The following is a 27,756-nucleotide window of genomic DNA, read 5'->3' on the forward strand; positions in this document are numbered from 1 at the left end:
CGTTCTGAAAAACAGCATTGTGAAATAAAAAGGACACTTTGGAAAACAGTAATTTTGAAATAAAAGTTTCAACAAAAGAAACCCCCACATGATTATAATAAAATCCAACATGAAAAAAAAAATTATAATGATATATATTTTTATTATGAAATATTTTTAACATAAAAAATATGTTTTAAAGTAAAAATGAAATACATTTCATAATAAAATGGTCCATTTAAATTTTAATGAAATGTATTTCATAATAAAATGGTCAATTATTTATTGAAAAGACTTTTATCGGAGTGTTGCTTGATTAAATAATGTTGTATTCATTTATATAATTATGAACAGTTTGGGCTTCCATACTTCCCAGGTAAACACTAACTGTTGGAAATTAGTTTTTTTGTGTCAAACTTGGCTCAAATACTGTTTTAATAAAATACAATTTCACTCTCTCATTTTTTTTTTTACCTCGCTCGGGTCTTTTTTCTCCCTTTCACTCGCTGCTTCTCGCTCATATGGAAAAGCGTCAAAGATCAATATAATGACGGGATGATCACTCCGAACAAATTAAAAAAACAACGTCTAAAATGTTGACTGCCACCAGTGGAGAAACTGAAAATTACACCCTATTTAAAGTAAAGGTTAAAGAAAAAAGTAAATAACTTTACTAGGGTTACAATAGAAATATGTGCCGTATCGAGATACTATCGGTATCGTATATATATACTTCATCGTGAGTTACCCTGAGATTTCCATCCCGAATGTTTACGCCACCAGCGCCAAAACGCCGCCGGAGAATCGACTGGAGATCACTGTTATTATTAGTATGTGTTTTTGTTTTCTTAACAGAACTGTGCTAACAAGTTCATATGTCCATGTGGGATCAATAAATGTTATTCTATTTTAGTTTAGCAGACTAAAAGTACACATGCGTACTTTCTTGAACCAATGTTTCCGGACTCATCAGAAACACAGTTAACCCGGCGGTGACGTGTTTTTGTAAAACAATAAATTTTGTTGTTTTAACTAAAAGGTTCAGTCATATGTTCAACCTAAAACCACGTATATATTCAGTCATAGTCTTCAGTTGTGACCCAATAGAAAAGCTAAAGTCCTCATTTCATGCTGAGGAAGATTTGGACCTTTTGTTGCTCCAAACGTTTTTCCAGCAGCAGAGAACTCGTCTTTTCTCCTCCGTCCCGACTCAGCGGTCGGGTTCTGGGCCCACGAGCTGCAGGTGAATCATCTTGGGGGAAGCTGTCGGACCAGAACCTCATTAGGGAGAAGCGCCGGACCGAGACCTCAGCAGATGGTTTGAGTGGAAGGTCGCTGGTCTTCTCCAAACGCCGTTTTAATACTCATGAGGCGGTGATGAGCTTTAATGTAATCAAACGTTACACTTCAGTCTGTCACCGGCCGCATCCCATAATGATCCTGCAGCTCCTCTGCAGTCAGAGTCCAGCCGCAGAGGTTTTCCTCTCGAATGGTTGAAGCGTTTTAGAGGAGGAGCGGACCTCTGTACGGTTCTGGTTCTGGACCGCCGTGACGAGGCGTCCATGTTTCCTCGTGGCGTCCCGTCCTGAGAGATCACTTCCCGACAGGGATCAGTCTCCATTAATCCAGGCGTGTTCTGATCCAGATGATCAGAACCGGACCTCAACCTGCCGGTTCTGGTCTGGAAAACCACCAGCAGTCTTCACCACTGTTGGTATAAACGGATCATTTATAGGTCAGTCAGGTCAGTGAGATCACAGAGACGTGAGGAAAACACTCATTTATTTCAATAAAAAACTTTATTAATACATAAAGTCAGTAACAAACAGGATTATTCAGCTTCAAAATCTGCAGTCCAATAGATCCTGAGTTAGTCAGCTGGTTTAGGGGAATATTTTTGACTCCTGAAGAAACGCCTTAAAGCCTCAATCCGTCCGGTACCAGAACCCGATCATCTGCAGAAGTTCAGGAACTTCCGTCTCTCCTGAACACAAACAAGAAGCTACAGAAAAACCGTTTTTCTTTTTAGATTTAAACAGAATAATTTCTCTGAAGAAGGATTTCCAGATATTTGAAGTCTTGAAGTGTTAAAGCTCTGAGCTGCAGCTCGCAGTAAACAAGAAACCTTGACTGTCGTTGGTGGACATTTAAATAAAGTTTAGTTGAATGCCAGCAGCGTCTCACCACATCTCCAGACGAGATCGTAGAGCGAATCCTGATGGAGAGGAGGTCTGGAGCGATTCACTGTAGGAATGAGTCTGTTTAAGGCAGATCCGGCTGCAGACAGAACCAGAGGTCCAATCATATCACTCAACATTCCTTTATTTTGACCGGGAACCCTAACAGTTACGGTTCTTCCCGTTTTAAGTTTGATATAGTTTTTGCAAGTGAGAAGACTTGTGGGTTACAGTTTGGATCTGGCTGGATGGGGGCAGCAGAGAGATCCCTCCACCAACTGCTCCAGTGTTTTTTTTTCTCACTTTGTTTCATCGTTCTCTTATTATCGTCTATCACATCCTGCTGCTGCTGCTGGACCGCTTTTCACCTGGCAGGTGTGATCAATGGGTTAATTGGCAGCTGCTGTCTATTTAAGACAGACAAGGCCTCAATAAGGCAGGCAGGGAGCCGTTTACACCATCAGCTGTTGTCACCTGGAACAACAAAATAGTAGATCGCTGGTGTTATTATCTGTTTTTGTTTTAGAAAGAGTTATGAGATGTTTCCTGCGCTGTGGGATCATAACATGTTTTAGCTGAATAAATGAGCATCAACATGTTACTGAATGGAAATGCCCGAGACGCATATAGACAGAAAGTTAACGGGAAATTCAAGACAAACAGAAGCTGAATTTAAAACAGACTTGTTAAACACAAAACTAAAGTTTGTATTCTTAGGTTTGTGGAAAATTTGTGCTCATTTTTTTTCTTTATAAATATGTTTCTTTTTGACAGATGTCAGATAGTGTTAATACGCACACACGTCAACACTCGTATGTTGGTAATTCACTTATTTTTCCAGCTTAAAAAAGGTGATGGGATGAAGGAAATATTATCTGGAATAATATTCCTGCATTTTTATTAGTCATAATTATGTTAAGTTACAGTTTTAAAGTTTTAAAAATTGACATTCTGTTAGCTTTTTGAACTATGTTGGCATTTACTAAGATTTTTTTAAGCTATTTTACAGTTTAGCTATCATTTCAGCTACATGCTAGCTGCTTCGGCTAATTTAAGCTTTTTTTTAAATTGTAGGTTGTTTTGAAGTTAGGTTAATATTTACACACTAGCTGTTTTGGCCTAGTCTACATTTTCTTTAACGTTTTTTTAGGCTAATTTGGCATTTAGCTAATATTTTAGCTAGCTATCAACTTAGCTATCAATTTCAACGTCTTCAGCAGCCAAATTCATCTTACATCATTCACACTAGCATTATCACAGGTAATACTATATATCTAGTTCATTATTATGTAACAAAATTATGGTTTTAAAGTTTTAAAAATGTAGTTTTAGAGTGTTTAATAAGTGTTTTTCCTGTTTGACTCGTGACCTCAGGAGTGTTTTGGATTTTGGCCCCTTGTGCGATTGAGTTTGACACTCCGGTTCTAGAAGGTTCTGAATTCAGAACATCAAACTGGATCCAATAAGCAAACTCTTATTTTGAAATGGTAACATTTAAAGATGTAGATTCATTTGTCGCGTTCACACTGAGCCGCTGAGCGCCGCTCCCGTCTGCAGGCTGTTTGAAAATGCGTCGCCATGGCAACATTTCTCCTTTTGATTTGTTCCTTATTTCTGCCTCCCCCCTGCATCTCTGCACTCCCCCACGTCGCTCCATCCCATCCCACCCCACCCCACCCCGCTCCAGGCATGGCCTCCATTTTGATGTCAGCAGTGGGACTCGGCGTGCACTTCACCTCCGCCCCCCTCCCTCCGCCACCGCAGCAGCCGCAGCATCAGCCGCCACCGCCGCCTCCTTTCGCTCTTCCTCCTCCTCCTCCTCTCCTCCCCCCAGCCAGCAGGCCCAGCAAGCCCCCCAGCAGCAGCAGCAGTTCAGTTAGGAGAGCAAAGAGGCAGCACAGGAGAGGTAGCTACCGCACCACCTGTCCCGCTCCGTCACCTTCATCCTGTCCCGCTCCATCCCTCTCATCCCGCATCGCTCCGTCACTCATCCGTCTGCAACCACAAGACCTTTCTGCTTCGTCTCCTGCATTTCTGAGTCTGAAAAAAGACAAACTTCACCCATTAAAGGAGTGAAAGCAGCTGAAGCAGAATGAAGGTTTTCTGGTGGGGGAGTCAGAATCCAGGCCTCGAGGGCTGGTGTCCCACAGGTGTTCCAACCCACCTGCCGTTGAAGCTCCTGATTGGCTAAACCAGGAGTCTGCATCCTGCGGCTCCAGGCCACATGCGGCCCTTTAACACATCCTCTGTGGCTCTGCTTCCAGAAAACTTCTAGTTTTTAATCTTAAGAGTAACGGTGAAGTAAAGAGAACTAACTCAAACTTTATTCAAACTATGTTACAAGGTGTCTTTTATTTTGAAAGGTCATATGAAGCTTTGTCAAAAGTTACAAACCAGCTCATGTTTAGAAAAAAATATTATTTTATATCAGTTTTATTTTTTGCACAAAAGTCCCACACCTGATCCAGGTAACCTGCCGCAGAGGAGGCGGGGTTTCTGGACAGCCAGCAGGAGGCCTGGAGTTTGACCCCCCGTGATTTAAACATCATAACTTCACTGATCCTCCTTAAATGGGGGAGAAAAGCATCTTTTCTTCATCTCTTGAACTCCTCTTCATCGCTGCTTTCTGTTGAGCTAACGAGTCACATGAATATAAACGAACCGCTTGTTGAAAATGTTCCTCCTGGTGAGTTTTTGTAGAAAGAGGAAGTCATCTCATTTCCCAGAATCCTTGGCTGGTTTTGGTTTGGGTTCAGAACCTCCTCCTGTCTCTCCCCCCACAGCTTCAGCTCAGAAACCCGAGGAGGTGATCCAGCGTTACATGGAGGTGGTGTCGGCGGTTCCGGAGGAGGTAGGCCGTGTTCTGTGTGGGTTTGTGGAGGAAAGGGGCGTGGCTCGTGTGACATCATCCGTTGTACCCATCAGGACTGCATCATCTGCATGGACCAGCTCTCCAACCCGTCCGGCTACGAGGCGGGCTCGTCCGAGGAGAGCAGCCAGAGCATCGCGCCGGGCAGCGTGGGGAAGTTCGTCCGATGTGGCCACACCCTCCACATGCTCTGCATGCTCGCCATGTACAACAACGGAACAAAGGTACGCCGGCCGCGGCGCCGAGGGGGAAGGTGGAGTTTGTTCAGAGAGAAGATCCGGGTCAGGACGGGACCTTAAATAATGAGGAGCCTCCCTGCCGGGTCAGAACTGGAACATGACGGTTAAATGTGTCACAGGAGGTCAGTTAAATATTCCGTGTTTTATCCCGTTTTCCAGCTGATTAAACATCAGTTCCTGTGTCTGAACTTAAACCAGATCCACTTTAGGGCCCGTGTAGTGTCGGGTCACTCGCTCAGACGGATCTCCCTCAGGATCAACCATTTGTTTTTATATGGAGGACTACAAATGTGTCCAAAACCGATTCACCCCTCCATCGTCCCGTACAGGTTCGAACGCCCGGATCCACCCAAAAGGACAGCTGGGACAAATGTCTTGATTTTATTATCTTTGACGACTAATATGTGGAAAAAATATATTTTTGTTCTGTAATGGAGCTCAAATAATAACAGAATATCAGGCAAAACTGAGATAAAACGAATATTTTACAAGACACTCACCTCACCCTTCAGACAACAAACCAAGAAGGGGAGAGGGAACGTGTACGCTTAGGATATGAAGGAAAAATAGTGAAACATTTAAGGTGGAACTACAAGACAGCATTTTGTGTAATGAACCGTCTCTTTCTGTCCAACACAAGCAAACATGGAGGTTTCTAAAGAAGAAAACTCGCAGGACGACGTTCAGTCCTCAAGTTAACACAAACGTTTGATCTTTTTAGACATTTATATACATTTAGAGAAAAGATTTGAAATAGAAACAAACCAGAAATTCATGACTAATATTTTGACTGTTGGATTATTGTGAAAAAACAGAAATTATAGTTTATAGGCTGGAGATTTTTTTTTAACTATAAAGAAATTTCTTAAAAAATGTTTGGTTTCTAATGGAGAAACTCCTATTTTTTCTCTGTAGCTCCAGCTAGTGTTAGAATGGAAAACTTAAGTTTGCTTTTTAAACAGGCCATGCCATAAAAAAAACAACTTTTTGATCTTTAAAGTGCATCAAACTGTTCATCCTCACTATAAAGAACCCCGAAGAGGTATTTGATCCATTCATGTATTTAAGAGTAATCCTCTAAAAACCTGTGGCCCCTCCCATACCCACAAAAACGAGCAGGTCCTCACATACTGATGTCACAGAGTGAGACCGCCCCTTTCAGGAAGAGTCAGCTCCGCCCTCAGTCTAACACCAACGCCCAATTTCTCCACAGAGATAGTGATGATCTCCAGAAACGTTCATTTTAGATGCAGAATACCGTATGTCTTGTCTTCAGTAAATTCCAGCTCAAACAGGTGTTTGTTACTTTAGAGGCGGGGCTTCTTTGTGAAGCAGCGTAGCGATGGGTGGAGCACCTAAAGGCAGACATGTGGTATGTGCATCAGTCTTTGACAAATTTGGAGATTGTTTATTTTTGTGGAAGAAACAAAAGAATGGCTCGAGGATGACATCATGAAATGGGCAGCAGCCACACGCAGCGGGGGCGGAGCTTCAGGAATCAAGTTTTTTTTTACATCCGGGTAGAAAAAACTCACAGAAAATAACTAATATTTCATAAATAATTTGTTGTTTAGTGTTCCAAATGTAATTTATGATCATATATATGGATATAGTTCACCCTGAAAGGCTTAAGAAAATGAAGAATTTAAGGTGGAGCTACAAGAATTTAAGGTGGAGCTTCAAGAATTTAAGGTGGAGCTACAAAACCCTTGCTGAATATGAACGATAAAGAAACTTTGAGACAAACAACATTTTGTGTGGAGTTGGCAGCACAGACTCTTCCTGGAAGGGGCTGTTCCCCACCTTGTGATGTCACAATGTGAGGACCTGCTTGTTTTCATGGGTTGGAAGGGGCTGGTGCTCAGAATTTTTAAAGGATTACTCAGAGATGTGTAAACAGATCAAAATATGGATTTGAGGTTGTTTATAGTGAAGAATTAACATTATAATACACTTAATAGCTAAAAAAGTTTATTTAACTTTGATTTCAAGTGGAAAACTTTAGTTTGGACTCTCTGATATAGAAAATATAGTTTTATCTTTAAATAATTTTAAACTTAAAAAATCAAATTCCTCAGTTCTTCCAAACACATTTCACTGGTTCTGTTCCAGTTTTATGATCGCTAAACTGTGAAATATTTTTAATCTGTTTACATGTTGATTAAATAAAAGCAAATTCTTCAGAGGAGCTTCATCCGCCTGACATGCAGGAGATGCTGGTACTGATGATGATGAGGATGAAGGATTAGATCCTGCTGTTATTGGAGGAGCAGCTTTCCTCCTCATGAACTCCTGAGCAGAAATCCTCTTTGCTTCTCTGAAGATCAGGTTTGATTTGAGGAGCTCGGATGTTCTTCAGCTCACGTTTCAGGGAAACTTCAGCTGTCATGGCTGCTTCATCACTCACGAGTCACCTCAGAGATGAACCTCCAGGACGGTGGATCTCCTCTCTCTGCTTCTCTCACAGTGAAAGTAGATAAATAAGTCGAAGGTTCTGCTCCGGTTCTGGAGGCTTCACCTCTGCGGTCCCTGTGACTCGTGGAGCTCACCGGGTTTCTTCTCCTCTGCAGGACGGCAGCTTGCAGTGTCCCTCCTGCAAGACAATCTACGGGGAGAAGACGGGCACGCAGCCCAAAGGGAAGATGGAGATCTACAGCATCGCCCAGTCGCTGCCCGGACACCCGGACTGTGGAACCATCCAGATCATCTACAGCATCCCTCCTGGCATCCAGGTATCATCAGGATTGGATTCTCTTCTTATGTCGCCAGAACTTGTTATACAAGCAGAACGTTTTGAGTTCTTATTCAGAGAAACCCGATAATCAGCGTTTATCTCTGGGTTCTTCAGGAGTGAATCTCTGTTTAAAGTACCTTAGATCAGAATTAGACTGAGATCATTTGAGTTTTTGGCGTCTTGCTGGTAGTGTTTCTACTGAACCATCTTTGGGTTTTTTCAGAAGACTCCTGGCCAGTAGACACTCACTAATTTAATGTTTGTAGCTTTGTGTCTTTTTACTGGATGGATGAAAATTAAAATTATATGTATTAAATCACCATCATTTATATTTAGAACATCAGATCAGAATCAACAAAATTGAAAAACAAAGATTTTATTTAAATGGAAACTTCTTTTTTGGTCACTCCTCTGGTTAATGTCGTTTTTTAGAAGTTAGCAGAACTTCAGTCTCAGTTTTTGAGCAGAAAAAAATCTCTCACTAGTTTTACTTTGAAAACCAGAAGCTTCACTGAGACGAAGATGTTTACTTCCGGTGATGGTAGCGCTGCTCCTTTGGTTTTGTTTGAGTTCATAAACTTCAAATCCAACATTATTCTGTATTTCAGAATAAAAAAATACAAAGTTCTCAAATTATATTTTACTACACTCTACTATATTCATAAAAATCAGTGATCTTTGACGTCACGAATATTCATACTCAGATTTTCAACGAGTATCCGAGCTCCCGGATACTCGTTAGTGATCCTCCATAGTCGTACTTTGAAACACAGAGAAGTTTGATGTTGATGACTAGAGGAAAACATTCACCCAAAAACAAACCACTATGAGTCTTCACTAAAGAATAATGAGAAGAAACGGACCGTTCTTTATTTGGGTATTTGGAGGATGAAGGTCCACAGAAACGGTCAGATTCATCTGAACTGAATCTGCTGTGGATTCTTCTGAGATGTTTGTTTGTTTTCTGCTCCATCTGATTGAGACAGAAACACTTGAGTGCAGAAAACAAACTCCAACCTGTTAATCAGGAAGTTTTTGCTGTTTTAAACCTGTCAAATTCTGTTTTTTTTGTTTTAAATTAAGAGTTTATTTTGACAGAACTCGTAGTTTTATCTTTGTTAACCAGTTTGTGGTCTCCTCCTCTTCCTCATCCTCCTCTTCCTCGTCCTGCAGGGTCCAGAGCACCCCAACCCGGGACAGCCGTTCACCTGCAGAGGCTTCCCCCGTTTCTGCTTCCTCCCGGACAACGACAAAGGCAGGAAGGTAAGAAGAGATGTTCTTCACTCTGACCCGGACGGGTCCAAACGGTTCCTCTTCCCTCCTGCTGCTCCACAATAATCCTGCTGTGATTCACTGATGGAAAATCGGATTAAATAGTTCTGTTGTAGCTGCTGATCCAGCCTGATCCCACCGGGACGCTTCCGGCCCCATGTGGGGGTGGGAGGGTGAAAATATCTCACATGACCAGCAGGAGGCGCCACCGAGGCATCTTCAGGAGATTCATCTTTGGAGCTGAAAATCAGCTTAAAGCACTTCTTTCATTCAAAAGTTTTCTGCTTTTGTGTGTTTGAGGTTCTGGAGCTGCTGAAGGTGGCGTGGATGCGGCGCCTCATCTTCACCGTGGGGACGTCCAGCACCACCGGCGAGCCCGACACGGTGGTGTGGAACGGCATCCACCACAAAACCGAGATGATGTCCAACCTGTCGGGCCACGGATACCCCGACCCCAACTACCTGGACAACGTTCTGTCGGAGCTGGCCTCGCAGGGCGTGACGGAGGACTGCCTGAAGGCCGCCGGAGGCAGCAGCTAGGCCACACCCCCGCCCCGCCCCGCCTGTGAGGCCGGCGGGCGGAGCTCTGTTACAAATGGACTTCTGTGCCGCTCTGCCGATCTCATGAAGCACTTTAGAGCGTTCCATGACTCCAGATCCCAAACGCATGCAGTCGGGAGTTTCCCATCAGACCTCTGAGAACCGGCGGAGCAGGTCAGGCTAAACACTACCGCTGTAAATAAAGACACGAATGCAAACCAGCTCTGAGTCTTTTCTTACGTCCAAGCCCGGTTCTGATCGGATCCTAAAGACGCGGTCATGGATCTTCCAGATCACCATGAAATCACACCAGCAGCCCAGAATGTTTATGCTGTTTTTGATGATTTCTTACAATCTGAGGACCAGAAGGAGCAAAAACCAAACTATATGAAAACACGTTCATTTAAAAGACGGATCCGACGGCAAAACCTTCAGGAAAAAACTGCAGATGAGCGGAAACTGAAGCGCAAAACAATTCCAAAACATTTGAAGGTCCAAATAAAAATCTTTTTTTTTTTAATAATTCCCTTCCGATGAATATTTATAGAAACCATAAACCTTTAGTCTTAGTCTTTATTGTTTAGCACAAATAAAATATATAATAAGAAGAAAGTCAAATAAAAAGAAAAAAAAACTCAAATGTTTTTTTCAAGGCCTCCATGCAAAATAATCAAAGACATAAAATTATATATCAGTCATATATTAGTGGTGTCACAAAACGATTATTTTAATAATCGACAAATCACTGATTATTTTTACCAATTAGTCAACTGGATGTAAAACACACATCTTAACCATCATTAGCTTTAAACTAACTACAAATAAAGACAATTAAGACAATAGTTTATTAAACCTTTAATGAATCATGAAGCTTCTGTCCTTCATTAGTTTCTGGGATTAAAACAAGTCAAATGAGAGAAATAAGGAATATACTTTCCATCAAACTCATTTTGACAGATGCCCCGCCCCTCAAGGCAACACAACAAATTAATATACATTTTATACATAAAGGGTACATATGGGGTCAAAGGTCACCTGTCAAAATGAGTTTGATGGAAAGTATATTCCTGATCTCTCTAATGAGGTCAGAGTCTGAAACAAAGGAAATAAAGTTTTGGTCTCAGTGACAAATATAAATAAAGTACATTTTTTGGTGTTGAAAGCTCACAACTTTACTACACTCTGACTCTAGATGATGTAAAGTAACGACTTATCGATTATTAAAATAGTCGACGACTATTTTAATAATCGATTAGTCGACTAATCGTAGCAGCTCTATCATATATACATGTATATTCCAAAAAGGGAGTGCTGAATCAGATTCACTGGTTTCTGCAGAAAACCTGAAAAACTCCAGAGGACAAACCGGATCAGCCGGGTTCTGGTTCTGCTTCTGTGTGTCGGGTTACGGTCCACGAGGAAGTTCTCAGTCGGGGTGTCCAAATGTTTTTCTATAAAAGGTCAGTTTTGGTGTAAATGTGAGAGAGCCTGTTTCTTCCTTTTATTAACATTTTCCGTTTCTACGCATGAAACAGAAAATGATTGAATTCCATATCAGAAGACCAGAAATAAAATGAAGAAAAAGTCTGGAAATCCAAAACCTCTCGTCAACATGAGATCTGGGTTCACATATATCATTCGTGGTTAAACTTGGATAATTGTAATCAGACACAAACCTTCATGGTTTCGTCTTTTCCTTCTTCAGGATTTGAAGCTCAAACGTCAGAAGAGACGACAGGAGGAGAGTTGAGGTGCAAGGCAACACATTTTATTTGAAAGGCCTAAATGGCGTTAAGGTACAGCATATTAAATATAGTTAGTCCAGAGAGTCATGGCAGAAGAACAGACCATTCTTTACATGATACATTCAGGCTGACTGTAGTGACGTATTTACAGGTTCAAGGCCGTTTGCTGCGGATGAATCTGAACTGAAGCCGTTCCTCAGTGTGCTGATAGTTCCTCAAAGGAGATATTTTACATCCCTGCCCGTAATGTTAGCTTTTAATAAATAGAATAAATAAGAAGAAGTACAAATATGTGAAATCGTTCGGGACCAGATGCTCGTCAGACGTTTTTGTGGAGTCAGTGGATGGACACCAAGATGAGAAACCAGGAGATTTTAGGGACTTTTTTATCGTTTATGTTAAAAAAAACCAAAACAGGATGATTGAAGAAAACCTGCATACATTCTGCTGCTCCTCCGCCAGAGACGGCCCCCTTCAGTCCCGCCTCCTCCCATCCCGCCCTCGCTGCAGTCCTCCTTCAGTAATTCACCTTCCCGGGAACCTGAACGTTCACGCCGCCGTAGTCCACCATGTACATGGGCCACTGCTGCGGAGACACAAGCGGCGAAACGTCACTCGCCACAGTTCACAGCTGGTGTCCTTGACCTTTGACCTTGGGAAGAGACCACCATCTTGAATTTTTCTAAAACATCCCCCTTAGTACCATCTATAAATTGAAACTCCTCGAGCATCATTTGGAAGTTTCTAGACTGAACGGCGTTAGCATGGCGAGCTAGCAAAACTGGCATTAACGTCGCTTGCATATTTTTACCGAAATATTGTGAAAATAAATACACAAGTCGTTGCCTCAAGCTGAACAAAACCATGTAACACACAATACAAACACATTATGAATGTGGGTGTGGTTAACAAAAATCTCCGTTGCCAAGGAAAATAAAACAAATAACTTTTGCAGATTCTTCTAAAAATTACATTGATGTGTTCGTCCTACCAAGGCAACCAAAAAATAAAATGGTTGCTATGGAGACAGAACAACAGAAAATCTGCCATTTTGGAAAAAATGTTTTTTTTAAAGTGAATTTGTCATGTGCCGGCCTGACCAGGGTGGTAAGGGGCAAAGGGGTATAATGAGGGGCAATGAGAGATATATGCTAGAGGTGCTAACGCTAGCTTGTTGCATACGCAAACTTGGACACCAGTGGGATGAGTCAAGAAAATCTCCGTTGCCAAGGAAATAAAAAAAAATAACTTTTGCAGATTCTTCTAAAAGTGACATTGACGTGTTCGTCCTACCAAGGCGACCAAAAAATAAAATGGTTGCTATGGAGATAAAACTAACAGAAAATCCGACATTTTGAAAACATTTTTTTTAAGTAAATTTGTTGTGCAGTTCTGACCGGAGTGGTAAGGGCAGAGGAGTATAAAGAGGATCTATGAAATATATATGCCATATATGCACTAGCTTATTGTGTACACAAAGTTGGACGCCATGCTGGAATGGTTAGTACCACGACCTGAGGCTTATTTTTTTAGATATTTTTCTTTCAAAATCAGTCCAATATTAAGCATTCTAAGCTCATTTTACTGTCTCTAAAGCAGATGAGAGTTGCATTAAAACAGATCAGCCATATTTTTGTAGAATTTAAAATAATCTTTCAGAGTTCTGCAGAAACAACCTAAAGAATATTTTTTGTTTTTACAATAACGGCTCAACAGATTTCTTCTGGACTTTCATCAAAATAAAGATCCAACGTACCATCACTGGAATCTGATTGGCTGACGGGGCCAGGTCGGAGGCGGAGCTTACTCGGCTGCTCTCCTGGACTCGTTTGCGTTTCCGGCGGTTGGTGGAGGCGTCTGTTCCCACTGAAGACATGAAACGGAGCCGTGACTTCCAGCCCCAGCAGAGCTTCAGGCTACACCTGAGCGGACACTCACCTGTGTTACACGGCTGGCTGCAGATCTCTGCGAAAGGCCTGAAAGAGAAAGCGGTGTTATTTCTGGTGACGTCACGTCCGCTTTAGTCTTCACTTCAGTCTTTGATGTCAAATCTGCGTTTTCTCTGCTCAATATTGACACAAGACGACATTCTGTGACGTTTCTGGATTCAGATCCGAACAGAAATGACGATCTTAGCAGGTTTCTGCCGCCGCTGAACTCACTGCAGCTGACTCTTGATGTTGAACGTTATCTTGTCTGCGGCTTGAAGGATCTTCTCCAGGCACAGGATATCGTAGGTGTTGGGGTTTCGGAAGGGAATGTCGTCTGGAAGGCCGCTGACCTCCACGGACTCCGGACTGCCACGGATCAGCTTATACGGCACCACGACGGAGCGGTCCAGGCCCAGAGCCTCACCTGAAGGACACAGTAGAAGGCAGCGAGTGAATGTCTCGGTCTTTGACTGAAAATAAGAAGATCTCAAAGGTTTACAGATAAATACAATAAAAAAGATTTTCATAAATTGATTTCTTTCTTAAAAATGAAACTAAAGGGGCTCTAATGGCGCGCCCAGAGGAACGCCACACACCGTATTTCTTGTTGAACAGCTCCTTGACCTGCTCTCGCAGCACCACCTTCTCCCCCATGCGGTTCATGTCGTCCTCGTCTGTCGGAAAAATGAAGACGATGAAGAAGCAAAATCCTCCGTTTGAGGCTAAACGACGATCAAACATCTTCTCACCACTGATGGCGGCGTAGGCTTTTTTTAGTAACGTGACTCGGCGAGGAGCTAAGGGGAAAAAGAAAAGTGGATGAACGTCAGCGTAAATGATTTTAAGCGTTGTTCCTGGTGGACAGTGCTGCCACAAATTATTATTTTAATAGTCAACTAACCACCAATTATTTTTTCAGATTAGTCGACTAATCGGGTCAATGCTGTAAGTTGAATTTAACTTCTGAAGATGCTAGTGACAATAGATGAAGACGCTGAAATTGATAGCTAAAAACGCTGAAACTGACAGACAGCTAAAATATTAGTTAAATGCCAAATTAGCCCAAAAAACTGAAAAAAGCCTAAGTTAGCCAGAACAGCTAGCATGCTGCTGAAGTATTAGCTAAACTCCAAATTAGCATAAACAACTGAAAATACTTAAATAAGCTAGAAGAGTTAGCATGTAGCTAAATATTAGCTAAACTCCAAAACAGCCTAAAAAAAACTGGAAAAAACTCCTAAATTAGCCAAAATAGCTAGCATGTAGCTAAGATATTAGCTTCCAAAATAGCCTAAAAAAACTTAATAAATGCCAAAATAGTCCCAAAAGCCAGCAGAATGACATAACTTTCAACTTTCCTACACTCTGACTCCATATAATATGAAGTAACAACTAATCGACTATTAAATTAGTCGACTATTTTAATAGTTGATCAGTCGCCGAGTGGTCGACTAATCGTGGCTGCCCTACCGGGGGTCGCTGATGATCGACGTACCTGGTTTGGGGATGAGTCCTTGGAAAGGTCTGAAAAAGAACCAAAGCACATGATGATGTCATCAGTCAACAGACATGTGGGCGGGGCTAAGGATTGTGGTTTCTTTCTCACCTGGTGATGGTGAAGCTGATCTTGTCGGCGACCGCCAGGATCCTCTCCAGGTTCTGGGAGCCGAAGGTGCAGGGCTTCCTGAAGGGGATGCCGGGCGGGAGCCCCTCGATGATGACCGAGTCCGGGTTGTTCTTGATCCTCTTGTAAGGCACTTGGACGGGGTACTTGATGCCCAGCGCCTCCCCGTACTTCCTGTTGAAGAGGTCCTGGACCTGCTCGCGCAGCGTGTTGGCCAGGTCGATGCGGGACAGTTTGGACTCCATGCAGTCTGCAGAGGCGGACAGACGAGGGTTTGAATCCCAGAATTCAGAGGGAAGTGCAGCCGTGTTCACGATGAGGACACCTGAGAATCCAGGTTTCTTGGAAACGGCTGCAGAGTCTTCTGGCGTCACCGGCGTGGCGTCCTTGGCGTCGAGCTCTGCAGAAAAACGTCTCAGATTCAAACTTCCAACCATAAACTGTTCCCACAGACCTGAGGATCTTTATTTTCTCAAATGTTTCTTCGCTTCTCAAAGTATGAAGTATCAAGTTCAGAAACATTTAGAACATGAGTCAAAGTCAAGTCATTTTACTTTATTGTTATTAATGGAATGATGTTATCTTGTTATTTCTAACTTGTATATTTTTGGCAAAATATATTTTTATAAAGAGTAAAATATTAAAAGTTATTTAAGGTTTAAGTTGATTTATTCTGGAATAATATTCCTGCCTTTTTCTTATTCATAGTTATGTTAAAAAGTTACAGTTTTAATCTTTTAAAATTGGTATTCTACCAACTTTGTGGTCTATTTTGGCATTTACAAAGATTTTTAGGCTATTTTGGAGTAAAGCTAATATTTCAGCTACATGCTAGCTGTTTGACTAATTTAGGCTTTTTTCAGTTTTTAAGCAATTTTGAAGTTTAACTATTTTTTTCACTACATGCTAGCTGTTTTAGCCAACCTACGTTTTTTTTTTTTTTTACTTTTTAAGGTAATTTGGTATTTAGCTCATATTTTAGCTGGTTATCAGCTTCATCATTTTTAGCTATTTAGTTTCAGTAATTTCAGCATCTTGAGCTATCAGCTTCAGTGATTTCAGCTATCAGCACTAGCAACTTGAGCAGCCAAATTCATCTTACAGCATTCACACTAGCATAATCACAGATAATTCTATATATCTAGTTCATAATCATGCTAAAAAGTTACAGTTTCAAAGCTTTAAAAATGTATTTCCTGTTCATCCCGCGACCTAAGTTGTGTTTTTGATTTTGGCCCTTTTGCGATTGAGTTCGACACTCCTGCTTTAGAACAGAAGTTACGTCCTGCTTCCTTCTGAGAAAGTGCTTTACCGTCACTCACTCCTGGACACCTATAACCACCAGAGCAACGTGGGACACAGTGGGAATCGAACCTGCAATCTTCCAATCAGAGGTCGACCGCTCTACCTCTGCACCATGGCCGATGGGGATGGGGGGCATCTCTTGTTTGACCTGTTCGGTCAGGAGCTCCGGCCTGAAGACGAGGAAACGGGGAGTTCAGAAACGGGCGGGAAGCTTCTGGGAGGACGGCGGGGAGACGAAGATTTCCTCTTCCTCACCGTTTGATGACAAACTGGATCTGACCGCTGGCCGCCAGGATCTTCCGCAGTTTGGCGGCGCCGAAGCAGTTGGGCCTCCGCAGGGAGATCCCGTCTGGGAGGCCGGTGACGTACAGATCCTCCGGGTACATCTGGAACCGGGAGTATGGCACCTTGGTGGCTTCAGAGAGGCCCAGAGCTTCAGCTGAGGAAGAGGAGGGAGGCGTCAACAAACCCTTCTTCTGTTTGCCTTGAACATCAGCGTCTGATCAGGAGTATGAAATGAGGCTCCACGACGACAGGAAGCTTACCATACTTGATGCCGAAGAGGCTCTCCACTTGTCTCCGCAGCTGAAGGATCATTTCCCCGATGTCCTCCAGCAGAGTTCCTCCTGAAGGACAGAAGAGCTCTTTAGTCAAAGCCTTTCTTCTCGTACGTTCGGGTGAGCGACAGGATCACCTTCAGAAGGTCTGCGGATGCTCTGTGAGGACGCTCCAGGAGACAACGCTTCAGCTGCAGGAGAAAACCCAACACATCAAGTCTGCTTTTATTTAAGCTCTTCTTTGCTTTGACATATTTTATTCTTTGGTTTGTTGATTGGAGCTTTTAGAACCAAAACTATCTGAAATACGTCTGCAGTTCCTTTCAGGAACCCACAAATTTGCTGCATTTTTGGAGGGAAAATGTCCTGATTAGGTTCATCTCTGCTCATTCTCATCTCTAAACAGTTACCATGTTTGCTAAATTCAAGTTCATCAGCTCAAACAAATCACAAAAATTACCTCAATAAATAAAAAGGTTTTTTTAAAGCAGTTCAGACCCGCCTGAACTCATTTCCTCTAATCTGATGAACTCATGGAGGATGTTCTCCTCCTGGACTTTCAGAAAGGAAACGACAAAGCAATGCCACACCATCACACTTCCACCCCCGTGTTTGACTGGAGCTGAGGCTGATGTACCAGGACGCTTTCCTTCCAGAAAGTTTTCTTTTCTCACTTCCCCTCCTCTGTCTCTACCACCCCATGACAAATTCAGAAAAAAACTGTTTTTTCCAAAATAGAGGCTTTTCTCTTAGTATTATCTCCATAGCAACCATATTATTTTTTGGTCACCAAGGGGTGACGAACAGGTCGATGTCATTTTTAGAAGAATCGTCAAAAGTACGTTTTTGGGTTTCCTTAGCAACAGAGGTTTTTTGTTAGCCACGCCCTCATTCCCTAATATGTTCATATTGTATGTTATATCATTTTGTTCAGCTCAAACCAGAGATCCCTGTATCACATTTTCACAACGTTCTGGTGAAAAATGCGCGAGCTAGCAAGATGCCACTCTTGCTAGCTCGCCATGCTAACGCTGTTCTAAATCTACAAACTTAAAAAAACTATATTTTCTCGCAAGTAGCTTCCCAGTGATGATCGAAGAGTTAGGAGAAGATGGATGAAAACTGTTTACATTTTTAGGAGGAAATTTGTTTGGAAAATTCAAGACAGCGGCCTCTTCCTGAGGTCAAAGGCCAATGAAGGTTCAGTTGTGGTTGAAGACTTATCCCAGCGACATGTGTAGGAAATTTCATGAAGATCGCTCAAACAAAATGATTTATGTTTCAAATTTTATATGCAAAAGTGAAAATTGCCAAATTTCACACTTTGTCCCAAAATGGCAAAACGTGGCCATCCCATAATAGTTTCAAAATAGTTTGTTTTGCATGAAGGATTTGGACAATAAATTCTCAAAAACACAAACATTCCCTGTAACATTCAGGAAACATCCCATCCTTCATCCTCCACATTCGGAGGGCGGAGCTTCAGATTCTGCTGCGGTTCTGCCTCCAGCGGACCGGATCCGAATGAAACAGAACCAGCCCACCCCTACAAAACCCTCTGCCGTCCTCGGCGATAACAAACGGAGGTGTTCTGTTGTTCTGGACTCACCTGCGCCGCCTCTCCTTCAGGTGTCATTGATGAAAGAAAAGAAAAGGAACAAAATAAAAACAACAACAAAAAGTAAATGACCGCCTGAACTCTACGACCGAGATCCTTCGAGCAGACTCAAACTCTTCACGGAAACTGAAGTTTCTTTCCTTCAAAATAAAAGCTACGACTTCGTGGCGACTTTCGGTTTTTGTTGCGATCTTTCAGTTGATTAAAATCTTTATGTTCCAACAAATCATCGACTAAAACGTGACATCTCAGATATTGGATGGAGCCACATGACATCACCCACAGGTCCAAGATGACTCCGCCCCCGTCAGAATATTACCGTCACAAAATGTAACTCGGGGGAAATTGTTACTTATCTTTATATTTTCCATCATTGCAGTTTAAAACTTGAATGAAAATGTTATATTTTTTTATTTATAATCTGTTTCCTTATTTTTGAGTTTTTATGAGTAACAGTGACTTCCACATCATTTGTTCCTTCAGTTCCTCCTGATGTTCTTCAGATTTTTATCAATGTGTTGAATATGTCATTTTTTATAAATAATAGTTTTTATTATATTGTTTTTATAATCTAAGTCATTAAAATATTGCATAATATGTATTATTAAATCTTTTTAAAACTGATTTTTAACATCTCTACTGTCGATAGTTTTCCATTTGTTGCTTCAAAAGTCCTTCAAGTAGAAAATAAAACTTCTAAAGTTTCACAAACTTTTTGCTCAGTTTGCACCTGAGACAAAAAGCAGGTGTGAGGGGGCGGAGTCTGCTCAAATGTTCTCGGTAGGTTCCACAGGAAGGGGAGGAGCTCTGGGGGAACTGATTGGTTCTCTAAATGTGGTGGGCGGAGCTAAAAGACTGTGATGTTCACGACACATCGGTCCAAACCCGACCCAGCAGGTGATGCGGCGTGCTCCTCACAGGTGAGAGCTACAGGAGGAGGAACGGCGGGGGGAGGAGGTGTTTTCAGGTGTGGGGTGGAGCTATGTGTTAGGGGGCGGAGTTCCTCTGGTGGAGGTGACGGCGTGGAGGTCAAAGTTCATACGTGCTGCAGCTCACGTGGCTCACGGGGGGGGTGAAGGTGAGGATACCTGAGTGGTTCTCCATGGGGAGGTGGGATGCAGGAGGAGCGGGGGGGGCTGAGGGCGAGGATGTGGCGGGACATGGCGCTCCTGCGGCGGGCTCGCTCACAGCCTCGTTAGGCTCCTCCCCATTTGTGCCGGCATCTGCAGAAGAACGGTCAGTTCATCGGGTGCAGAAGAACAAATTCTGTTTTTAAAAGTGAAAATCTCTGAAATAAACATAAACACAAATGTTTGTGTTTATTGGAGGTTGAGGTAGAAATCCAATGTATGGATATATTTTCTGTTTAATTTACAAAAGACGTGATCCGTTTAGTTTATATGTTCATCCCAAAATCTCCAATCTCTGTTCTTCTTATCCACAAACACAGAACAGTGTTGAGGAAAGATTCAGTTTGGGAGTCAATCCTGACCCCAACAGCGAAGTCCATGGATGAGCGGGACAGACGCGTCGTGGTCGACTTTGTGGCGCTCAGCACGTCTTTCAAAACATTTTTTCAAATATTTTTTTTTCTAACTGTTCAATATTATTTCTTAATTGTTTCAAGAAAAAAATGTTCAATTTATTTTGTAGAATTTTTTTGTTTGTTTTTTGCTTTAATTTGTTATTTCTGATTTTTGCTGTAATTTTTTTCTTAATTATGTTTAATTTTTTTTGTATTTGACTTTATTTTATTCCCTGCTATATATTTTTTCTGATTTTCACAATAGTTTTTCTGAATTTTCCTATGATTTTTTCCTGAATTTCGTTACAAAGTTTTCTGATTTGTGCCATAATATTTTCTTACTTTCACTACATTTTTTCTGAATATTTCTATATTTTTTTTCTGATTTTCCTATACTCTTTTCTGAATACATTTTTCTCAGACAGATGTTTCTGTTTTGCAGAACTGCTGGATCAGGACCTCCAGAAACTCACCAGGTACTGTGATTTGGATGATTTCTCCTTCTGGAGGTTCTGTTTTGATCCTCCTCAGAGGAGCGCAGTCTCCGGAAGGACCTGCGGGGATCGAACTCTTCATGCTGTTAGCTGCACAACATCAGCGGTAAACGGGACGTAAACGGGAATCAAACGTTCAGCGACCGGTTTGGGCGTTTACCTGCTTCACAGTCGGCCAGAGGACTCACACAAGCGCTGGTGGATCTGTGGAGCACAGAGACGTCAGACATTTACGAAAACGGAGCTGACGGTGGGCAGCGACGGCCCCCACCTGCTGCTGTGGGCGTGGCCGACCAGCTCGGCGGCGGTCGGGGCGCTCAGACTGTCGCAGAAGCCGTCGTCAGGCGCGCCGCCCAGCTCGTGCTTTCCCTCCTCCCTCGCCATCTTTCCTGCAGCTTCAACAAACAAGTCAGGAGGTGAAGAAACAGCATCCCATAATAAACACAAACTCATGAGAGTTTAGAAGAATTAAATGAACTTTTAAGTAACATAAACAGAAATGTATCATTGGAATGAAACAGAAAAAGATACATTTCTATATGAAGATTAGAAGCGATCCTTATGATCAGGGATCATTTTAAACTTCATTTTTATCGTTCATGCAAAGATGTGAATAAAAGCTTTTCTGGAACGGATTTCTCTGCAGGTTAAAACTTTTGGGATGAGATGAAAAATGTCCTGATCTGTCCATCAAAGATCCTTAGAAAAATGTTTTAACGTTCTAAAGTTTTCTTCCTGCTGAGATTCTGACTTAAAACATGAAACGAAATGTGTTGAACGTCTACAACCGAGTTTTAGGGCCAGCAAAAAAAATAAATGTACGAGATTTAAAGTAATACATTTACTACTATAAATCTTGTCAATTTAAGACTTTTTCTCATAAATTTACTACTTTTAATCTCTTAGTTTTACAAGATTTAAAGTAGTAAATTTATGACATCAAACCTTTAAAAAAAAGATTTTAAACCTTTAAATATACGGCTGTGGTTCTCACAAATTTTAAATTAAATTGATTTAAAGTGATATATTTTTTACTTTAAATCTCGAAAATGTATAAGAAAAAGTTGTAAAGTTACAATTCATTAATCTACAACTTTAATTTTCATAAATTTACAACTTTATACCTTTTAAATTTATGAAAATGAATATTGTAAATTTACCACTTTCAATTTCATAAATTTACAAGCAAAAAGTTGTCCATAAATAAGAGAAAGTCACAAATTTACAATATTTAAACTAATAAACCTACCACTTTTGACCCTTTAAATGTATGACTTTAAATACTACAAACTTACGAAAAAATGTTTTACATTTATGACAAGATTTAAACTCATAAATCCTCGACTATAAACCTTGTAAATTTAGGATCAATTATTAATTAGGATAAATTAATCATTTATTACTTTAAATCTCTCAAATGCGGGATATTAAAAAAAAAGAAATTTAGGACTCTAAATCTTTTAATTAATGAGAAAAAATATGTAAATCAATAAAATATAATCAAATCAAATATATAATTAATCAAATATAAATATAAACAGCACATAAACATAAATCTACGCCTTTAAATCTAAAAAATGTACAACTTAAAAAACTTTAATATTAATTTATAAAAAAAAGTTGTGCATTTATACGAAAAAAGTCATAAATGTACAATATTCAATTAAATAAATGTACAACTTTGAGCTCTTTAAATGTATGGCTTTAAATATGATACATTTACGATAAAAAAGTTGTACATCTATGAGAAAAAATTCCCAAAGCTACAAGATTTAAACTCACAAATACGACTTTAAATGTAAAAAAATGTAGACCTTGTAAATTTACCACTTTGAATCTTATTAATTTATGAAAGATGTTTTTGTAATTTAACAGTTACGACTTTAAAGCCATAATTTTAAATAAGTTTTGCTTGTAAAATGACCCTTAAACTTCTGTAAATAAATGTTGTTGTTTTCTTGCTGCTTCAGTTTTGCAGCTAAACCAAAAAGTTTAGACTTTTAGTTCTCTTTTTACTCTAAAATCGTATATTTTTTACATCTTTTTTAATTTCTCTGAAGTAAACATTGATGTCTTTTGCTGTAATAAAACTATAGAAATATCTTTGAAGTTAAAACTATTATGTCTTTCTAATGAATTGATTGATTTAGCACCAATGTTGTCAGATTTGTTTGTTTATTGTCAGATTACAAAAGTGATGTTCGGACTCAAGAATGCTTCAGACTTTTCACATAAACGTTCTAATATTATCTCTGTACCGGTGTGCATTCAGGTCTCATTTCTTCTAGATCAACACGATTCCTTCAAATCACAAACAGCATCACCGTCAGCAGATAATGTAACTCAGGTGAGAGGAGGCTCGTGAAATCATACGGTTTGGATTTAAAGACGTTTTCTGTAATTGGGGAAGATTACGCTAATGTTGTAATAAAATTTTAAATCTTTGCTTCACGGAAACAATTTCCAGAATGTTGGCGGGTAATTAGAGAGGCTGATGTAAGGAGTTAGGGAGCGGGCGTCGAGGTAATTGGGCCAAACGGCGGCTAACATGCTGATGAAAATGAAGAAAAACTAAATTAATGAGAGACTTACCGGTGAAAATCCTCTCATCGAACATCCTGAGACAGAAAAAAAAGAGCTGTTAGACGCCGAGCGTTTCATCTCAGCCACAGAGTCAGAACCAGAAAACCGCCATGGATGGATTATAGGAGTAAATATTTAAACATGAGGTTAGTTTGAGTGTCATTTCAGCAGCAGAACATTTCCTGCTGAAGCTTCAGGTCCAGACGGACTGAAGTTCAGTTTAACATGACATTGGATTTGATGTTTTATTTTGAAGAACTAACAGATCATTTACCAAAGTAAGACCTTTTGACTCTCATCTCTGTCTGCCGATTGTTTTACTCATTCACACCGAGATGAAAGGTTTCTACCCATGATTCCACATAAAAAAAGTAAACACAAACACCTGCAGTTTCCCCCAAAACTAAAGTTTTTCCAGACATTTTCCTGTCCTTTCATTGGATTTGTTGAAAGGTCTGAAGAAAACACTAAAAACAGTTGATAGGTACGAAGCCAAAAACGGGCTCATCATAACGAGATCCACTGTGTTCCTATAACAAGATAGTTGATCTCATTATACCAACATAGTGGATCTCGTTATAACGACATAATGGATCTCGTTATAACGACATAGTGGATCTCGTTATACCGACATAGTGGATCTCATTATACCGACATAGTGGATCTCATTATAGCGACATAGTGGATCTCATTATACCGACAAAGTGGATCTCATTATAGCGACATAGTGGATCTCATTATAGCGACATAGTGGATCTCGTTATAGCGACATAGTGGATCTCGTTATAGCGACATAGTGGATCTTGTTATAACGACATAGTGGATCTCGTTATAACGTCATAGTGGATCTCGTTATGACAACATAGTGGATCTAGTTATAACAACATAGTGGATCTCGTTATAACGACATAGTGGATCTCGTTATAACGTCATAGTGGATCTCGTTATAACAACATAGTGGATCTAGTTATAACAAGATAGTGGATCTCATTATAGCGACATAGTGGATCTCATTATAGCGACATAGTGGATCTCGTTATAACGACATAGTGGATCTCATTATACTGACATAGTGGATCTCATTATAGCGACATAGTGGATCTCGTTATAACGACATAGTGGATCTCGTTATAACAACATAGTGGATCTAGTTATCACAAGATAGTGGATCTAGTTATAACAACATAGTGGATCTAGTTATAACAAGATAGTGGATCTAGTTATAACGACATAGTGGATCTCATTATAACGACATAGTGGATCTAGTTATAACGACATAGTGGATCTCATTATAACAACATAGTGAATCTCGTTATAACGACATAGTGGATCTCATTATAACATAATAGTGAATGTCGTTATAACAACATAGTGGATCTCATAAGTACATAATGGATCTCATTATAACAAGACTAAAAACAACTGTCGTTTTCTTCTGTTCTTTGTTAACCATAAAATAAACAGAAACAGGTCAAGTCATGGAGTTTCAGTGTGGGAAAGGCAGAGTTGGACGTTTCATTCATCGTTGTTGATTATTAAGTTATAACGAGAAAACAATGTTTGTTTTCTCGTTATAACGAAATACTGGATCTCGTTATAACGAGAACATTTTTTTTTGAAAGTATGGCAGACCGTTTTCAGCTTCTGTAGATTGAAAATGTGCAGATTTGCTTGTTTTTAAACTAAAGCTTCAAAAATAAAGTTTCTGTAAATTCTGCTGGTATTTTATGCAACAAGAATTCCAAAGAAATGCTACCAGACTCCGCAGACATGCCCCAGTCATCTAACTCAACCTTATCCAAGTCTGTGATCATAAAGCTAAAAAAACAAACATAACGGCTTTAACATGATTTGGTTTGTAGTAAAAACCACAAGTTCTAGCAGGAGATGATCCATAGATGAGGAGAGAAAACTGTGGGAATGATTATCAAAGTGAAGCATCCTCTGGAACATCTCTCAAAGACAATCTGATGTCGCTCAGAATGAATCCCGTCGTCAATCACTCCTAATTGAATTAGCACTAACGAGCTGCAGGATTCATTAAGGCAAACAGGCCATGAAGTCTCATTTAAATGAACAAATAGAGGGAGGAGCGTTCGAGGAAGAAACTTCTCCTCAAATAGGACTGACCGTTTGACCACGAAGCGGATGGAGTGGCGCTCGTCCAGGATGCGCTTGAGCTTGGGGACGCCGTACGTGCACGGCCTCTTGAAGGGGATCTGGTCCGGGATGCCGATGATCTCCACAGCTCCGGGGTCGCAGGCGATTTTGCGGTAGGGGACAGGCACCATGTGATCCAGACCCAGAGCCTCAGCTGGAAGAGAGGCGGAAAGACGACGTTCTCAAAGCATGATGGGAAATCTGAAGACCTGCTCCTCTTTTCATCTATTTTCAAAGCGTTTTTTTTAAATGCTGATTACTGATATGTTGTTTTTAGCCCAAAACAAAAAACTTTAGTTATTTTTTAGAATGTAATTTCTATAAGAGCTAAGCAACCCCGCCCCTCTTCCCCTCCCCAATGCTGAGAGCTTGGAGCATGAAGCTTTTGGCTCGGTCAGCGTATTTTCTACATCACAAATCGGATCTTTTTCAAACAACATTTTTTTTATCTGCTCCTAATTCTCAATGATTGAATAAAAAAAGAACAAAAAAAAAACAACTAAATTTTCAGCATTTTTAACAGTTGGAAGACGCCCAATGAGGACAATCTCCAGCTGAACATCTGACAGCCGCCTGTCAATCAGAGGAGCTCCGCCTGATTTATCAACTTTGAGCTTCTGGCGGAAATTAAAAGATGAGCGAGATAAAAAATAAATAAATAACCCACAGGAGGTAATTTCAAATCTGTTGTGAAGCTTTTGCACTATAGAAATCTGGTTTGTGTGTTTGAAACGCCCCCTGGTGGTCACCTGATGTACTGACCTGGCTCCACTCTGTTTTTAAATCAATCTGGCAGACGTGTCCTCGCGTGGAGAACAGATCTACCTGCCAGCATTTCCTCCACTGAATGTGAAAGAAGATCTCACCGTATCGGCTGTTGAACAGGATCTGCACACATTCCCTCAGCGTGTTGATGTCCTCCGTCTCCCGAATGAACGAGTCCCATTTTTCTGAAAACATTTACAAACACGGTTTCATTTCTGATCACAACTGCTGCCAGGAGTTTGATTTTACTTCTGTTCGGAGAGGATTTCAACCAAAACAGTGACAAAAACACAGAAACTGAGAATAATTTACGTGTGTTGAACTTTTATAAACTGCAGGTTTTATGGGTAAACATAAAATTTCAGGTTGTAATATAATAATACTGCTGTGTGTGTTTGTGGACTCGTAAAATGAAGTCAGCCGTGAGAGTTAACGACCAAAAAAACAGAGAATGAAAGACTTGTTTTACAATTACAACAAGATAAAGACGGAAAAACAGTCATTTAGTGAACCGTCAACCACCATGATGGCGTGCAGAACAACCATCAGTGTTTGGGCTTCAGAAAGAACTCATCAACATTTTGAGAGAAATACCTGAAAATACTCCAGATTATCAATCGAAAGATAACCCAGAATTTGACTGTTTGAATGTTCATTCACTTGGATTTCATTGCTGAAAAAATGTTCTTCATTACTGTTGGAGTTTCAATGTTTACATTTAAAAGAAACTCAAAGATGCTTGATGATGACAGAATGATGAAAAAAAAGCTCAGGTTTGTGAAGCAGCAACTAAAGTGGGAGGGGCCAAAGACTTCTTGCTCCTCTACATTTCTGAAACATCCACTTAAACAATTAGATCCACAAGCGTCTTTGTTTTCCTCGTCTGAGCTGGAATCTGTTCGGCTGCAGAGCTCTCACTATTTTTGGCTACGCTAACGTTAGCTTAGCCTTATGAAGGGCTATAAGCTAGCAGGAGAGAGTGTAAACAAAGGGAATGCTGGTAAATTAGTGAAAGGCTAACTTCCATGGAAACAGTCCCGCCCACAACTCAAGTGATTTTCTAATGAACTCCTGCCGTTCTGCAGAAACTAGGTCCTAAAAAACAACATAGGTGTTTTGATCTTGGCTAAAAAAGAGATTTTTGCGCCACAATATTGCAATTTTATTCTTAAAATTCACTTTTACCTTTTGACCAGCTCAGTGGCCTTGTGGTAGAGTGTCCGCCCTGAGATTGGAAGGTCGTGGGTTCAAATCCCGGCCGAGTCATACCAAAGACTCAAAAAATGGGACCCAGTGCCTCTCTGCTTGGCACTCAGCACTAAGGAGTTGGACTGGGGGGTTAAACCACCAAATGGTTCCCGAGCGCGGCTGTGTCTGCAGCTCACCGCTCCCCCAGGGGATGGGTCAAATGCGGAGAACAAATTTCACACACCTAGGTGCGTGACAAATAGTGGGACTTTAACTTTGACTTTAACTTTTTTAACCTGCCAAAAAGGCAAACTCGAAGCCTGAGTAGTGGACGCCATGTTAGATAAATACGGCGATTTGATTGGTTAGAATCTAAACCAATCACCAGGCTCAAACGCCACACTAATCTGAAACATATAAATAAAAAATCAAAGATAGGGAAAAAGTGAGA

The 27,756-nt window shown here is 40.7% G+C and overlaps 2 protein-coding genes across 5 annotated transcripts in view; one reads left to right on the forward strand and one right to left on the reverse strand.

Moving 5' to 3' along the window:
• The window catches only part of dtx2 (deltex 2, E3 ubiquitin ligase), an 18,080-nt gene extending 8,049 nt beyond the window's left edge, over positions 1-10,031 (forward strand). The window contains exons 4-9 of one of the 2 annotated variants that reach the window (XM_024263672.1): positions 3,844-4,062; positions 4,940-5,007; positions 5,082-5,249; positions 7,835-7,996; positions 9,172-9,261; positions 9,571-10,031. In XM_024263672.1, the coding sequence (XP_024119440.1) occupies positions 3,844-4,062; positions 4,940-5,007; positions 5,082-5,249; positions 7,835-7,996; positions 9,172-9,261; positions 9,571-9,810 (947 nt within the window). In that variant the 3' untranslated portion in view covers positions 9,811-10,031. The remainder of the gene's footprint in view (positions 1-3,843; positions 4,063-4,939; positions 5,008-5,081; positions 5,250-7,834; positions 7,997-9,171; positions 9,262-9,570) is intronic. The other variant, XM_024263681.2, reaches the window with a different exon arrangement.
• Positions 10,032-11,556: 1,525 nt separating this feature from the next.
• The window catches only part of gtf2ird1 (GTF2I repeat domain containing 1), a 41,121-nt gene continuing 24,921 nt past the window's right edge, over positions 11,557-27,756 (reverse strand). Inside the window, exons 8-27 of one of the 3 annotated variants that reach the window (XM_024263662.2) lie at positions 26,219-26,302; positions 25,323-25,506; positions 23,202-23,227; positions 20,881-21,004; positions 20,770-20,813; positions 20,589-20,669; positions 19,679-19,813; positions 17,110-17,163; positions 16,961-17,041; positions 16,671-16,854; positions 16,485-16,585; positions 15,436-15,510; positions 15,093-15,360; positions 14,982-15,010; positions 14,236-14,283; positions 14,083-14,160; positions 13,718-13,910; positions 13,494-13,531; positions 13,312-13,421; positions 11,557-12,141 (exon numbers count right to left, since the gene is read on the reverse strand). In XM_024263662.2, coding sequence (XP_024119430.1) covers positions 12,073-12,141; positions 13,312-13,421; positions 13,494-13,531; positions 13,718-13,910; positions 14,083-14,160; positions 14,236-14,283; positions 14,982-15,010; positions 15,093-15,360; positions 15,436-15,510; positions 16,485-16,585; positions 16,671-16,854; positions 16,961-17,041; positions 17,110-17,163; positions 19,679-19,813; positions 20,589-20,669; positions 20,770-20,813; positions 20,881-21,004; positions 23,202-23,227; positions 25,323-25,506; positions 26,219-26,302 — 2,006 coding nt within the window. In that variant the 3' untranslated portion in view covers positions 11,557-12,072. Of the gene's footprint in view, positions 12,142-13,311; positions 13,422-13,493; positions 13,532-13,717; positions 13,911-14,082; positions 14,161-14,235; positions 14,284-14,981; positions 15,011-15,092; positions 15,361-15,435; positions 15,511-16,484; positions 16,586-16,670; positions 16,855-16,960; positions 17,042-17,109; positions 17,164-19,678; positions 19,814-20,588; positions 20,700-20,769; positions 20,814-20,880; positions 21,005-23,201; positions 23,228-25,322; positions 25,507-26,218; positions 26,303-27,756 lie in introns of all 3 variants that reach the window. The other 2 variants (XM_024263655.2, XM_024263648.2) reach the window with 2 other exon arrangements.

This window comes from Oryzias melastigma, linkage group LG14 (genome assembly GCF_002922805.2).
Source record: "Oryzias melastigma strain HK-1 linkage group LG14, ASM292280v2, whole genome shotgun sequence".
Lineage (NCBI taxonomy): Eukaryota > Metazoa > Chordata > Actinopteri > Beloniformes > Adrianichthyidae > Oryzias > Oryzias melastigma.